Source organism: Strongylocentrotus purpuratus, unplaced genomic scaffold (genome assembly GCF_000002235.5).
Source record: "Strongylocentrotus purpuratus isolate Spur 01 unplaced genomic scaffold, Spur_5.0 spur5_scaffold_14, whole genome shotgun sequence".
Lineage (NCBI taxonomy): Eukaryota > Metazoa > Echinodermata > Echinoidea > Camarodonta > Strongylocentrotidae > Strongylocentrotus > Strongylocentrotus purpuratus.
The window spans coordinates 5,521,307-5,534,092 of record NW_022145599.1 but is presented as its reverse complement, the minus strand read 5'-3'; the positions used below and the strand labels follow the sequence as shown (position 1 = coordinate 5,534,092).

The 12,786-nt window shown below is 35.0% G+C and overlaps 1 protein-coding gene and 1 long non-coding RNA gene across 2 annotated transcripts; both read left to right on the top strand.

The window, feature by feature from the left end:
- Nucleotides 1–2,069: 2,069 nt before the first annotated feature.
- On the top strand, nt 2,070–4,286 carry LOC105442553. The gene is made up of 3 exons (XR_972448.2): nt 2,070–2,174; nt 2,406–2,552; nt 4,105–4,286. It is a non-coding gene; the product is annotated as an uncharacterized LOC105442553 (long non-coding RNA).
- A 497-nt stretch (nt 4,287–4,783) lies between these two features.
- LOC594516 (adhesion G-protein coupled receptor G2-like) lies at nt 4,784–9,244 on the top strand. The gene is made up of 6 exons (XM_011674797.2): nt 4,784–5,178; nt 6,006–6,200; nt 6,595–6,710; nt 7,091–7,386; nt 7,855–7,921; nt 8,190–9,244. Exons 1-6 carry the CDS (start codon nt 4,981–4,983, stop codon nt 8,665–8,667), a joined length of 1,350 nt encoding a protein of 449 aa, XP_011673099.2. The 5' UTR covers nt 4,784–4,980; the 3' UTR covers nt 8,668–9,244.
- The last annotated feature ends 3,542 nt before the right edge of the window (nt 9,245–12,786 follow it).

Below are 12,786 nucleotides of genomic sequence, written 5' to 3'. Positions count from 1 at the left end.
TTCGTTAGAATCTACGTATGTTTCATTCAAATTAATGAACAATGTGCTTCTTTCGCTATTTGGTCATTCGATTTGGTGCAACACGATTTTCTGACAACGCGGCGGTGTACTTCTAGCATTCTAATTCATTTGTAGCATTCAAATTAGCACTTTGTGCACTTAAATTGATGGTCAATATACATTTCTCGTTTATTACACACTTTTTATAGCTCGTTCTTTTTCTTTCAAGATTGTGGCTGGTAACTTCTTGGTATTTCATCATATTTCATTTTCTTGCATGTATACACTTATACTTATTAGATTTATCTGATATTCATCAGCATTTAAGTTTGATTGTTAAGAAGAAAAAAACGACTTGCATCTATACGGACCTGATGGTCTCAATATATTTGTAAATGTTCATGTAAGGAAGTTGTTTGTCTTATGTTTCGTCATAAATTTATCATAATTTCTTCATGGAAGAAGGGTACAATATTGTGACTGGGGTAGGGACTAGAGTCAACAATTTAAACATGATTTATTATATTTAGCCATGTCTTTAGCCATCGATCTGCTGGCGGGCAAGTAAACTATGAAACTCTTTAAGAAAAACAGAGGGGTGTGCTGGGTATAAGAGACGATGTGAATAATTTTTGTAAAATTCCGAGTCTGTAGTAAAAAGGGGCGATTGAGGGTACCCCCACCTTTCCCGGGTATATGAACATGTCCGTGCAGAAATGCCATATCCCTTGATTTCGCCCCTTCTTTACTTTATGTCTGACTACACCCATCTGTATTGTCCTGAAAATTAATAAATGGAATAACAGCTTAGAACCCAATGGCAATTCATGAATTTTAACTGCATTATTTAAAAACTGTAAAAGTTTGTTGCAATTCTTCCCCCTAACATTCCTAACTTGAATAAAAAATATTACGAATACGAATGACAGGTGTTAATTTGAATGATAAAAATTACGCTTCGACAAGTGAATATTAATTTGAATGCTAGTTGAGCAGTTTCTAAATTGAAAGACAGATCTATGAAACCCTTCGACCAAAATCCTAAATTAAATACAAAAACTGGACAATTGAATGATAATTGGCATGGCAAAGCCGATCTGCGCTAACTTAAATGCAAAGTAAATGAATTCGAATGACAAACACGCGAATTTGGCCGGGAAATCCTATATTTAGAATGGTTAGTGTGTTTGTTTTGTATTACTTGGAGAATATATTTTAAATTGAATTGTATAGGTAGGCCAACGTTTCAAGCCTTGGGCTTATATTGCCAAACTGCTACGTGTTCCTACATCGTAAAGCACTTCTGTAAACTTTGTATGATTGTAACTTCGTTTTTAAAGTATAATGCTATTGTTTGTTTAATCTCGTGTTGATCATACCGTGTAATACGATGAACCCTGTGGTAATGATTAAATAAATAAATAAAATAAACAAAGCAATTAGAATGCACATAAATGTTTGAAAAGATTTACTGTATATAATGATGATGGCTTTCATAATTAGGTGCTTTCTGCGAGACGAAATCCCAGAATACAGTCTATGGAAATGCCACCCTGGAACGGTCCACCGTGGGATCTGTATTGAACTCAAGTGAAGCATGTCCGTTTAATACTACACAAGGTAAATAAAGGAATTTGACAATGTTTTAGAAATTGGCGGGGAAAACACACGTATTGTTATATAATAGTGCGGTATTACAAGTTTCAGGAAGTGGACGTAAAACAAACCATACTCTTGAAGTTGCTGTGATAACCTATGATATATAGAAATGCATATAATTGGGTGCACAAATCTTGAAATAAATGTTGATAAATTGTCTAAATTTGCCAATAAATTATTTGCAGATGTTTTAACAAGTATCAGTTTTCTCCAATCTCATGCTATAGTCACAGAAATACGTAATTAGGTTAGTCAAAAATAGGACAATCTTGTGGTACGAGTGGACGAAATGTATAGTTCAAACGAGGTGATTGACTATCACCAGGTCAAATAATAAAAGGGAAACGATTGTGTGTTCGACATCATTTAATTGAAACCATTCTTCCTTTTTTAAAGCTGGAGACCCTATTTTAACTGGCCATTGTAACGAGGAAGAGTTCGGCTATTTTTGGACTATTGCAGAAAACTGCGGAGAATTCCGTGAGGCAGGGGAACTTTTGGAAGAGATATTAGAGGTAGGTGCCTTCGATTTTGTCACAATGGTGCTTTTTACTTAGCTTAAGTAAAATAGCTGAATTCATGGGGATAATGGAACTTGATGAACCCCAGCATATCTATACCAAACTTCGAAGACGGTTACGGATCCTTTAAAATTTACTTTTTTTAAATACAGTTAAAAAAAAAAAAAATTCACAATGGCCTCTAGAATTAACACGGTCTTTGTGTTGCTGTTCCTTGACAAACAGGAAGGAATTACAGATGAAAATCTTGAAGAAAGTGCATACAGGACCGCAATCATTACCATGCATTCAGCTGATTTCACGGCCTATGAGGCGAATCTTGTGGCTGACATCATGGATCGTATTGTGTGGTGGAATTCAAGCGACTATAATGTGAGTGCACATCATTCTTTTTCCTAGGATGAGTGGAACATTCAATTTAGAACCAGTGATTTTAGCCCCATAGAATGTTTTATTAATCTAAATATGCCACCAGGGGAGGCGAGAGCCTGCATAACTCCTGCGCCCTCGTTGACCGTGGTAAAAATGTATAACAATGTGTAATACCTACTTGGCTTTATTCTCAGCTATGTCAACCGAATAGTGGAATAGTACGGGAAAGACTCTGCGCTTAAGTTAATTTTTCTCACTTTCATGACATGGCTAATCTCGAACAGATTTTATAACAGCCACATGCATTTGTTTATCCTATTGTTTTCACAAGTTCCAAATTATTATTTACTGTAAAAAAGTACTCCTTTTTGCCTTGCACTTGTCAGAGTAGAATATAATGTCTTCAATTTACTTTTAGAAGAAGACGGTGAGCTCTAGTAAATATTTGTTTAATACTCTTAGAATATCAAGAATGAAAAAAGCTCTTTCTAAAAATACACCGTCGCTCATTTAGTTGGAATATTTTTGTTTTACCCCAATTTATGGAATTGTTTTAAAAATAATGTAAAATAATAGATCTAGTTCATAGTATACATTGTCAGATTTTATTGAACAATTATTTGACAATGTGTGTTTTGCGTGACTGCTAAAGCATGTGCATACTACTATGCTTATCAACTAGGGGACCTACGTCCTTAAGTCATAAATGACAGTAATGAGGATTAATGTCTCATAAAAGGGCACTAGTATAGCACATCGACACGGTTTTGATCCTGGGGCCTCACATTTGCGAGGCCATTGCTTTGTCACTGAACCATGACTGTACGCAGCGGGGGCTAGGGTATGGGGCAGTTTCCATAAATAAAAAAAAAAAACAGAAAATGCAATAAATTTTTAATAATTTCGTTCCTATTTTCACGAAGTGACGGTAGTGAGGAAAATCTGCACGCAAATTGTATGCGATTTTCATTCACTACCGTCACTTCGTTAAAATAGGGACGATTTATTGCATTTTACCCCGTTCCCCAACATAAACAAATCCTTTGGACAGCCATGTATTATGGCTCAAGGCATGGGCACACGGAGGATTTGTTTATGTTGGGAACCCGGGTTAAATGCAATAAATTATTGAAAATTTATTACATTTTCTGTTGTTTTTTTTAATTCATGGAAACTGCCCCTACCCTAGCCCCCGCTGCGTACAGTCATGGTTCAGTGACAAAGCAATGGCCTCGTAACTGTGAGGCCCCAGGATTAAAACCCTGTCGATGTGCTATATTAGTGCCTTTTTTGTGGGTCATTAATCCTCATTACTGTCATTTATGACTTAAGGGCGTAGGTCCCCTAGTTGATAAGCATTGTAGCATACACATGCTTTAGCGGTCACGCAAAACACATATTGTCAAATTATTATTCAATAAAATCTGAGAATGTATACTATTATCTAGATCTATTATTTTTAAATTATTTCTAAAATAATTCCATAAATTGGGGTAAAACAAAAATATTCCAACTATATGAGCGACAGTGTAGAAATATGTTTTATTTACAGGTGACCACATCCTATGTTCAAGTTGTTAACAACATAATAAATGTGAATGAGGAGGAATTATTTGACGCTCAAGAACAAAGTAATTCACCCTCCCGATTAGTCCAGGGTCTTGAGAAGCAACTCGGTTATCTCGAAGTTAACTCCTTCACAGGTTATGACGAAAAGTTTGACAACATCGCTGTTAAGGTAATCGTGTTTTGTTCTTTCTCGTTAGGTTAGCTTCTATCCTTGACTTTAATATAAAATTATATTTTGCCGAGTTGATGATGCACTTCATAAAGAAATAATCAAGGTGGGCTTTGGGGGCGGCTATAGAATATTCGCTGATGAAACATACAATTGAAAAAAAAAGTTTTTTAAGTGTAAAAAGGGAACCCCCTGCCTCACCCTTACAGGGGAAGATTTTTCTCGCACACTTCCTCCACTCTCCATCCCGTGAATGCCCTTCGTTTCACAGCGTTAGCTGCAAAACAATTGAATTGGTCAGATCATGGACCTACTACAATGGTCAGATGAATGTCTTGAGTTTCAGTACTGTATTGTTATCAAAGTGACGTGTTTTATATATATTTTGATATCTTTTTTATTTCTAATATTCAGACAGAAATATAATATTGTTAAAAACCAATATACACATACAAAAATAAATATAATATTAACATTATTCAATTTCAGGTTCAACAAATTTCCAGTTCAGATTCGTCTGATGGCATCGTGATAAGATTGTCTGGTCTTGACATCACCGATTTCACAGAAACAAACACCACAGTTGCTGTTAGAGATTCTAGTTCAATCATTCCAATTGAAACAACACTTGTACAGACTGTCATTCCTGTGGAGGCGCTACGTCTGCCGTTTCAAGACGGAACCACGTCAATGACGGAGTCTGCTAAAATCGTATTCATGGTTCATGTTAGTGATGTCCTATATCCTTCTAAATACATACGAAGTGTCAACCAAAATAACGACATTTTCAGCAGGTTTGTAAACACACCCGTGATGACTGTCATCGTTGATGAACGGAAGATTGAGGACTTGTGGCAACGCGTCAATATAACTTTCTCCAACATCATGGTAAGATTAACAAAAATTAACGATATCTTCACAGGATAACATATTCCCAGTATAATTTTGAGAGTGATTATTTCGTGTTTTTGTGAGTTGTCTGTTGCCTTGTAGTATTTTGTGAATATTGTGGGCTAACAGGATAGGAAGATCTGATTTTGCATACGCCCTACACATTACAACCATCTCACAACATTTGCAAATTAATAGATAATATATTCGATATCTAAGTCTAACTATGCCAGGAAGAGATTAGATTTCAAGAATTTCTTTAATTGGTGTGTGTAAGTAGCTGAATTACTGAAAATTATTTGGGTGCAGTGTGAGTAAGTGTACGATCATCAGCTTTTCAACGAGTCTTTGGAATTTTAACGAAGGAATGGGTCCATGCGGGTAAGCAGAAACGGGTTTTGATTTTGATATGTCTATACAGAGACACAACTCAGTGACAACAATGCTCATTTTCTACATTGCAAGAAGTTAGTTGATACAAAATTGCTGATATGAATTTAGTTGATATTGTTTTTTTTAATTTTAGACCTATAGATAAAATATTGTTTCGTTACAAAGCAAATTTAAATGTTGGTTACCAAAACAATAATGTCATTAACGAGATTTCGTTTTGGTATTCCGGCCGGAGGAATAGCAGGCACTTTCAAAATGGGCCATTTGTAGGCAATTCGCAGATTATCTGTTTTTCAACAATTTGTTCAGTTTCTTATAAATATACTGAAAATGAAGTGATTTAAAATAACTATAACATATATTACCATTTTCCCGCTAAATATTCATTTAGGGTATTAACTTGATTATATGAGTTTGTTACCATCAAACAGGCTGACAACTACGACCCCGTTTGTACTTTCTGGGACACTGGAATCGGGAACTGGTCAACCCAAGGTTGCAAACTAATCAGAGTTGGTCCAGACACATCTTTCTCACAAATCACCGCTCCAGAGGATGTAGAAATCACCGACATCAACAGTGTGACCTGTGCGTGTGACCACTTTACAAGCTTTGCAGTGATTGTGGTAAGTATTTAAATAAAACTGCCGTTTATATGATACCATTACAATCCTAATTAAACTCCTCAAAGTAGGGAATTTATCTTGTCAATTTGATTTCAATATTAATTTATCTCAGGAGATAAACAAACTTTGCACTCCATCCTGTGTCCCATGATTTGAAGTTTAAGATTTTGCTGGCAGAATTTCAAGACTTTCATGATTGAAAATGCCCTCTTGTTAGTATTTTCAGTGTCAGTGAAATGTTACGTTAATTGCTAATGTGGAAAGATAAAACCGCTGCAGATAAAAACAAAAGAAATAGAGCAATCAATATTTAATAGAATGAGTTGATACAAAAAAGCAAATCAAATATTAAAAATTTAAGCTACATGTGATATTCTCTTCCTAAAATTCTAAGGACATTTACTCCGACGGACGACAAAACAAGGTGTTCCGATGGCTAAGCATCATAGGTTGTGGGGTATCCATTATCAGCCTTATCATCACTGTCTTCACCTACATTAGTTTGATCAGGTAAGTATAAAAAGGTGCCATTCTTTTCCTGTCTTTGTCAGCTATACAATTTTTATGTCAGCAATCTGGACCCAAAAATAAAAATTTAAAGATGCAAAAGGCATACGTTGTATTCCTCTTGAGCTGTGAGCAGTTGGAGTACGTTATGGGCTCTATGGACATCTATGCATTTTATTGATTTATATGCCAGGCCCACTATGCATTTTCTTCCTGGGCATATTTTGCCTGATAGGTTTAGTCATTTACCATTTGGTTTAAAACAAAAATCAATCATAATTGAAACCAGTTTCTGACATATTACTGGCACCGGAATATCTATACAAGAACAACAATCTGTGTAAATTAAATATAACCTTTTCCATTAATTTTACTATCTACAGGAAATTACGAGCATCTCGGGGCGACAACAATCAGCTCTACATCCTCCTATGTTTCTGCGTTACACTACTTGGACTCTACTTTGCCTTCTTAGCCATCATCGGATTCGATGCAGAGTTTCGCGTTGCCGAATTAGAGATTATCCCATGTAGCGTCATTGCTGCCCTCACACATTTCTTCGCGCTATCTTCATTGACATGGATGGGAATCGAAGGTTTTCATATTTATCTGACCATGGTTCGAATCGTCGATAATTACATACCGAAGTTTATGCTTAAGGCGACTCTGCTCGGTTGGGGTGAGTAATTTGATCGTAAAGAATTCACTCTCCATGACTGATTTATTTATGTGAACTTCTAATTTTATTTTGAAATGTTAGATGTCATTCATTGAATACAAAAAACTACAAGAAAAGAAAGAAGAATGAATAGCTTTGAATGTAGCAGACGTAAGTTTTCTACATTAATCTTAAGAAACATTTCCAAATATACTCCACGTAATACTTCTCACAAAGTTATTGAGGGAATCTTGACAACATATTTATATTCATTTATTTTGTACATTATAATACATAATCTCCATAGTATAGTATAGTATCGTGAAGAAGGTTTAAATCGGCAATATTTTTAATCAAAGGTACTAGAGATTCAGTTAAATTGAGTTGACATTGTTCTTGGGTCTGGATTATAGCGATTCAATATTGAATGTCATATTGTTTATCATATCACTTCATTTAGTGGCATTTACTCAGTACCTTATTTTTCAGGTGTACCAGCTGCTATTGTTGGAGCAACGAGTGGTCTACTGCGTCGTGATTATGCCTTACAAGATTTGTAAGTACTTTCCACTGTTTCCACTGTTTTTGCCCCGATTGATTGCACAATCGGTAACCAACCAATGAGAGAGGTATTATTAAACTTTAAGCAATGCCTAATAATTATTATTGATAAATAAATGCAGGATAAACATGCACACACACACGCACACACGCACACACGCACGCACACACCCACACGCACACGCACACGAACACACGCGCAAACACACACGAACACACGCTCAATCGCTCATTCACCCTCTCTCTCCATCTCTCTTCCACAGTTGTTATGTGCAGCGATGGGCTTTGATAGGAGGAATCCTTGTACCCATGGCCATCATCCTGGTAATCAATACTATCATCTTCATCTTCGCTATCCGTCAACTTGGCCAGTCTGCCAGGCTCCCAGGACGAGTATGGAAAGACCGCGAGGCTAAACGTAAAGCATGTATCGAGAGAACACAGACCGGTGTTTCCTTCCTTATCCTCATGGGTTTGACTTGGTCTACAGGTTACCTGGTTCTCCTGCAGGACGACGTTGCTGAAGTTCTCTTTATCATCTTCAACTCCTTACAGGGGTTCTTTATATTCGTGCTTACATGTCTAAGGAAGGATGCGGTGCGGAAGCAATGGAAACAGCTTTGTTGTACAAAGTGTTCAGAATCTGAGACGACTAGCTCTCGATCAGGTCGTAATTTCGTCAAAGCATCACACGGGAGCAACAACTCCAATACAGCCATAGAGCTATCTGTTTCACACTGAGATGTCATCGAAAGAAAACTAGGCCTACTCAGATTTTTTAGTTTTGAAAATAAAATTCGGCAGAAGTAAATTGATAAAAACAAAATGCAATTCTAGCGATAGCTGTTAAATTATCATTCTGAAATTAAAATAATTCAAGATAGATGTTACAAGGAATATGATACAAATGTATTTAGAGAAGAGCTTGTTGTCTGTAACTGGGAAACGGTATATAATTCAAAAGAAGTCACAACAGCTAATTTTCTAGTTTTGAAGAATTATTATCCGGCAGAAGTAAATTGATAAGGAAAATGCAATTCTAGCGATGAATGTCAAATTATCATCCATAACAGAAAATAATTTGATATAGATATATAAATGTATTTAGAGAAGAGCTTGCTGCCAATAACTGGGATACGGTATACAATTCAAAAGAGGTAAACACAGCTTAAATCTCAATTTTCAAATGTTATTAATCAAATCATCGTCAGAATCTTGTTGATACATGTAAGCACACAAATAAAGGAAATGTACTGACCACTCTTCTAGGTAATTTAAAACAGAATTACTACTGCGATTTGCTTCAAAATAATATGAAGGACACAAACTTAATGAAAGATAAATATACAGTTTTTTTAACCTGTCATTAGAATCTCACAAGGTTCAAGATAAAATAAAGAATGCGATGATCACTCCCCTGTACGAAACAGGGCAAAGAGAAGATCAATGTAACTATAGACCAATATGGGGTCTACCCGTCATAGATAATGTTTTTTGAAAAATCGATAAATATCAGATATGATCCCATTTTTAGAACAAAATGATATATTCTATTACCATCAATATGATTTCCTGAAAAATATATATATTTAATTGTCATTGATCAACTTGATAAATTCAACTTTGAAATCTATGGATCAGGAGAAAGTAACACTTGGTATGCTTTTCGATTAAAAAAAAAAGGAGTTTGACACAATAATTTATTATATATTACTATGTAACCTATCTAGTTAACGCATTCAAGGGTTACCTCTTGAATAGTTGAAGGACTATTTTTGTAACTGATTTCAGTTTGTTCAGTGTGGTCAAACGTTATCTAAAGAGGGAAGATATGATGTGGTGTCCCAAAAGGATCAGTGTTATGGCCAACTCTGTTTTGACCTATATAAATGATTTGCCAACAGTTACTGATTATTTCAATTTTCGGTTGTTTGCCGATGATTCTAACCTATTTTATACTATTCCTGCTGAACCGGGTGAAATTGATGTAAATGAAGTAAATATCAACATACAAAAGATACATAAGTGGTTTATTATTAACATAACAAACTTATAATTAATTCAATAAAAAATAATTTCATGTTAATAAGTAGTAGGGGGAAAATAGGAATGAATGGTAATCTGAAAATCGTTAGGAAATTAAAAAGGGTGATGTTGCCATTTTTGTTGGGGTTCACATTGATAGACATTAATTTTGTCTTAGAATATTCGTATTCGTTTTGTAAATCAGTGTATTAGAAAGAAAAAGTGCTATTTAGAAATATTAGCCTAAGAAGAATATTTTGTAAACAATAAATGGCAGTTTGTGCTATAACATTTAGTGAATGGAGAACTCCTACAGCTCCAATATTTAAAAGATTTCGAATCCGAAATGTGTATAATTTTCATGATTCATTAACTTCTGCTTTCATGTTTGATATGGCCGATGCCAATTTGCCTAATCTGTTGATAGCGTACTGCGACATTAAAGAGCTTAGCTATTCCACAAGACAAAAAGAAGGCTGACAATTATGTCTTCCAAGATTTAGAACGTCACAACTCACAAGGGCAATTTGTTATTGTCTGCTTTGGGCATTGAATTTGGGAATAGATTACCTGTTAATGTCAGATAAACAAGGGCTAGAAATAGGTTTTGGAATTCTAATACAAGTCATTTGTTGAATAAATCATGAACAAAATATCAATTTTATAGATAATCTGCATATGTACACAAATTATATTTTACATTATCAGTTTGTATATTGTAAAGTATTCTTATTTTTTAAAGAATCGATTGTTATAGTAAATTCATTTTGTTGTTATTACGTTTTCTAAACTGATTTGTACCAACATACTTTGTTTAGCTGTTTAAGGGGTTAGGCTCGACTAGTACATGTGCTATTATCTGGCCCTTTTTACCAACGAGTAGCTTCTCTTCTTTTATATGTAAACACATTGTATGAAAAATTAATATATATATATATTACTGCATTGCTGTGTGTAAATAAAATCATTCAATCAAACGCATGCAACCTTCGTTAAATAAAATAAAATAAAATCAAATCAAATTATGACAGGGGCGTCGGTAGAGGTATTTTTCAAACTATCGGTCGGCAAATACGATATTTGTATACATATTGGTTGTCAGCAAATCCACCCAATGAATGACCCTTTTTTAATTGTCTTGATGGACAATTTCCAGCTTCTTTGATGTCAATTCTATTCCCGATACCACCCCCACCCTCAATGATTAAGCCTCACCCCTGCAGTCATGTGGACAGTTCAAACGGATGGTGGCAATCAATTTGCAGTTGGGAGATTCTGATGTTTAGATAAAGTTCAAACTAAGAAAAAGTAAATGTCCGCAGTCACCTTTATGATCGTTGCTTCTTATAAATATGTCACTTCTGTATAGCCTTGTATTTCGTATCTAGTGATATCAATGATTTTGTTGTAGAACAGTTAATCTTTTATAGTGCATTTTAATTTATTATGCGGAATCATACTCAGAGATTAAAGAACATAAATTAATGGTTGCTTTGGATTAAGTTAGGATAGACAAGAACATGGAGAATGATTACAAGACAATCTCAGCCTCTCCCCGAGAGGACCGGAAAGGAGATAGTAATGATAATGACGAAGAGCGTATCACAAAGGAAGTCCTTAAATATTACCAGATACATTGTTTCCATCCTTCTTGTTTTTTCCATTGTGAATTTGGAATTATGAAATATGAATACAACTTTCTTTGTGTATGATTATGCGTAAGCTAAACATTAAGAAAAAGCATAACAGCACATAGGACTTGATATTAATGATATATTTTTGTTATACAATTGACATTGATCCAATTTAATTTGTAAATTGTAATTTGTGAAATTGATAAATCTGAAACTGTTAACATCCAGATAGTCTTGAAAAAGTAAATGAATCTTTGAATAAATCTAAAAAGAACGAAGTAACCTAAACATGCTGTAAAAACAACATTGCATAATACATAGAGCCGTAAGTTGCATGTCGAGTATATATTAAGACACATATTGTTAAAAACAGCTTCTATTTTGTAATATTTTACTCAGAATAACAACCGATTTCACAAATAAAAAGCGTATGCAGCTTATTTGTGTTTACCCACGACTTGTTCTTTTTATTGAGGAAAGTTGAATAGATGAGATACATTCTGCCTGTGAACCGCTCTGTAGAAAATAACAACAACTAAACAGGGTAGTGACAGCAATGAAGACAAGGTGGTCAAATGGAGTGATAGCGAAGGGTGAAGGATTAAGAGAGAGAGAAAAGGAGAGAGAGAAAAAGAGGGGATAACAGAGAGAGAGAGAAGTCAGAGAACAACAAAAAAGGGCGGGGGGGGGGGGGTCGAGAAAATAAAGGAAAGAAAAGAAAGTAAGTGTATTTTAATATAACAATAGAGAGGGCGAGTGAAAAGGAACGATGTTACGATAAATCAAATAGGACAAGAATGGGATGACAGAGAAAGTGGCCCCCAAATGGAAATAAAAGAGACATAATGTAACGCTGATTAAAGGGTTTTGCGTTGACATCGACGTACGGACACAATATCGCAGCAATATCTGATCATATCTGATCTGATCCATCATGTCCAAATCGTAACTCTTTTTATAAGGACCCTTTGATAAATAATGATTATGAATCTTTATTTATAAAGCGCTTAATCCGAAATGCTTTACAGATATCATTACTATCCGGTTATTGGATTTATTTACGCACAGTGTGCACCATCTCCATCCCCTGGGAGTATTACTACCATCATGTTCATCGTCATCCTCACAGGTTCCCAATTCTCTTCCTTTGGGAATGTAGTGGCAAATGTATATTAATGCTTTGCCAAAAAACATTAGTGCC

Coding starts and splice junctions, on each gene's coding strand:
- LOC594516 (XM_011674797.2), top strand. CDS start 4,981: ATGACGGAGTCTGCTAAAATCGTATTCATGGTTCATGTTAGTGATGTC. Junction 5,179..6,005: donor TAACTTTCTCCAACATCATG/GTAAGATTAACA, acceptor ACCATCAAACAG/GCTGACAACTACGACCCCGT. Junction 7,387..7,854: donor GGCGACTCTGCTCGGTTGGG/GTGAGTAATTTG, acceptor CTTATTTTTCAG/GTGTACCAGCTGCTATTGTT.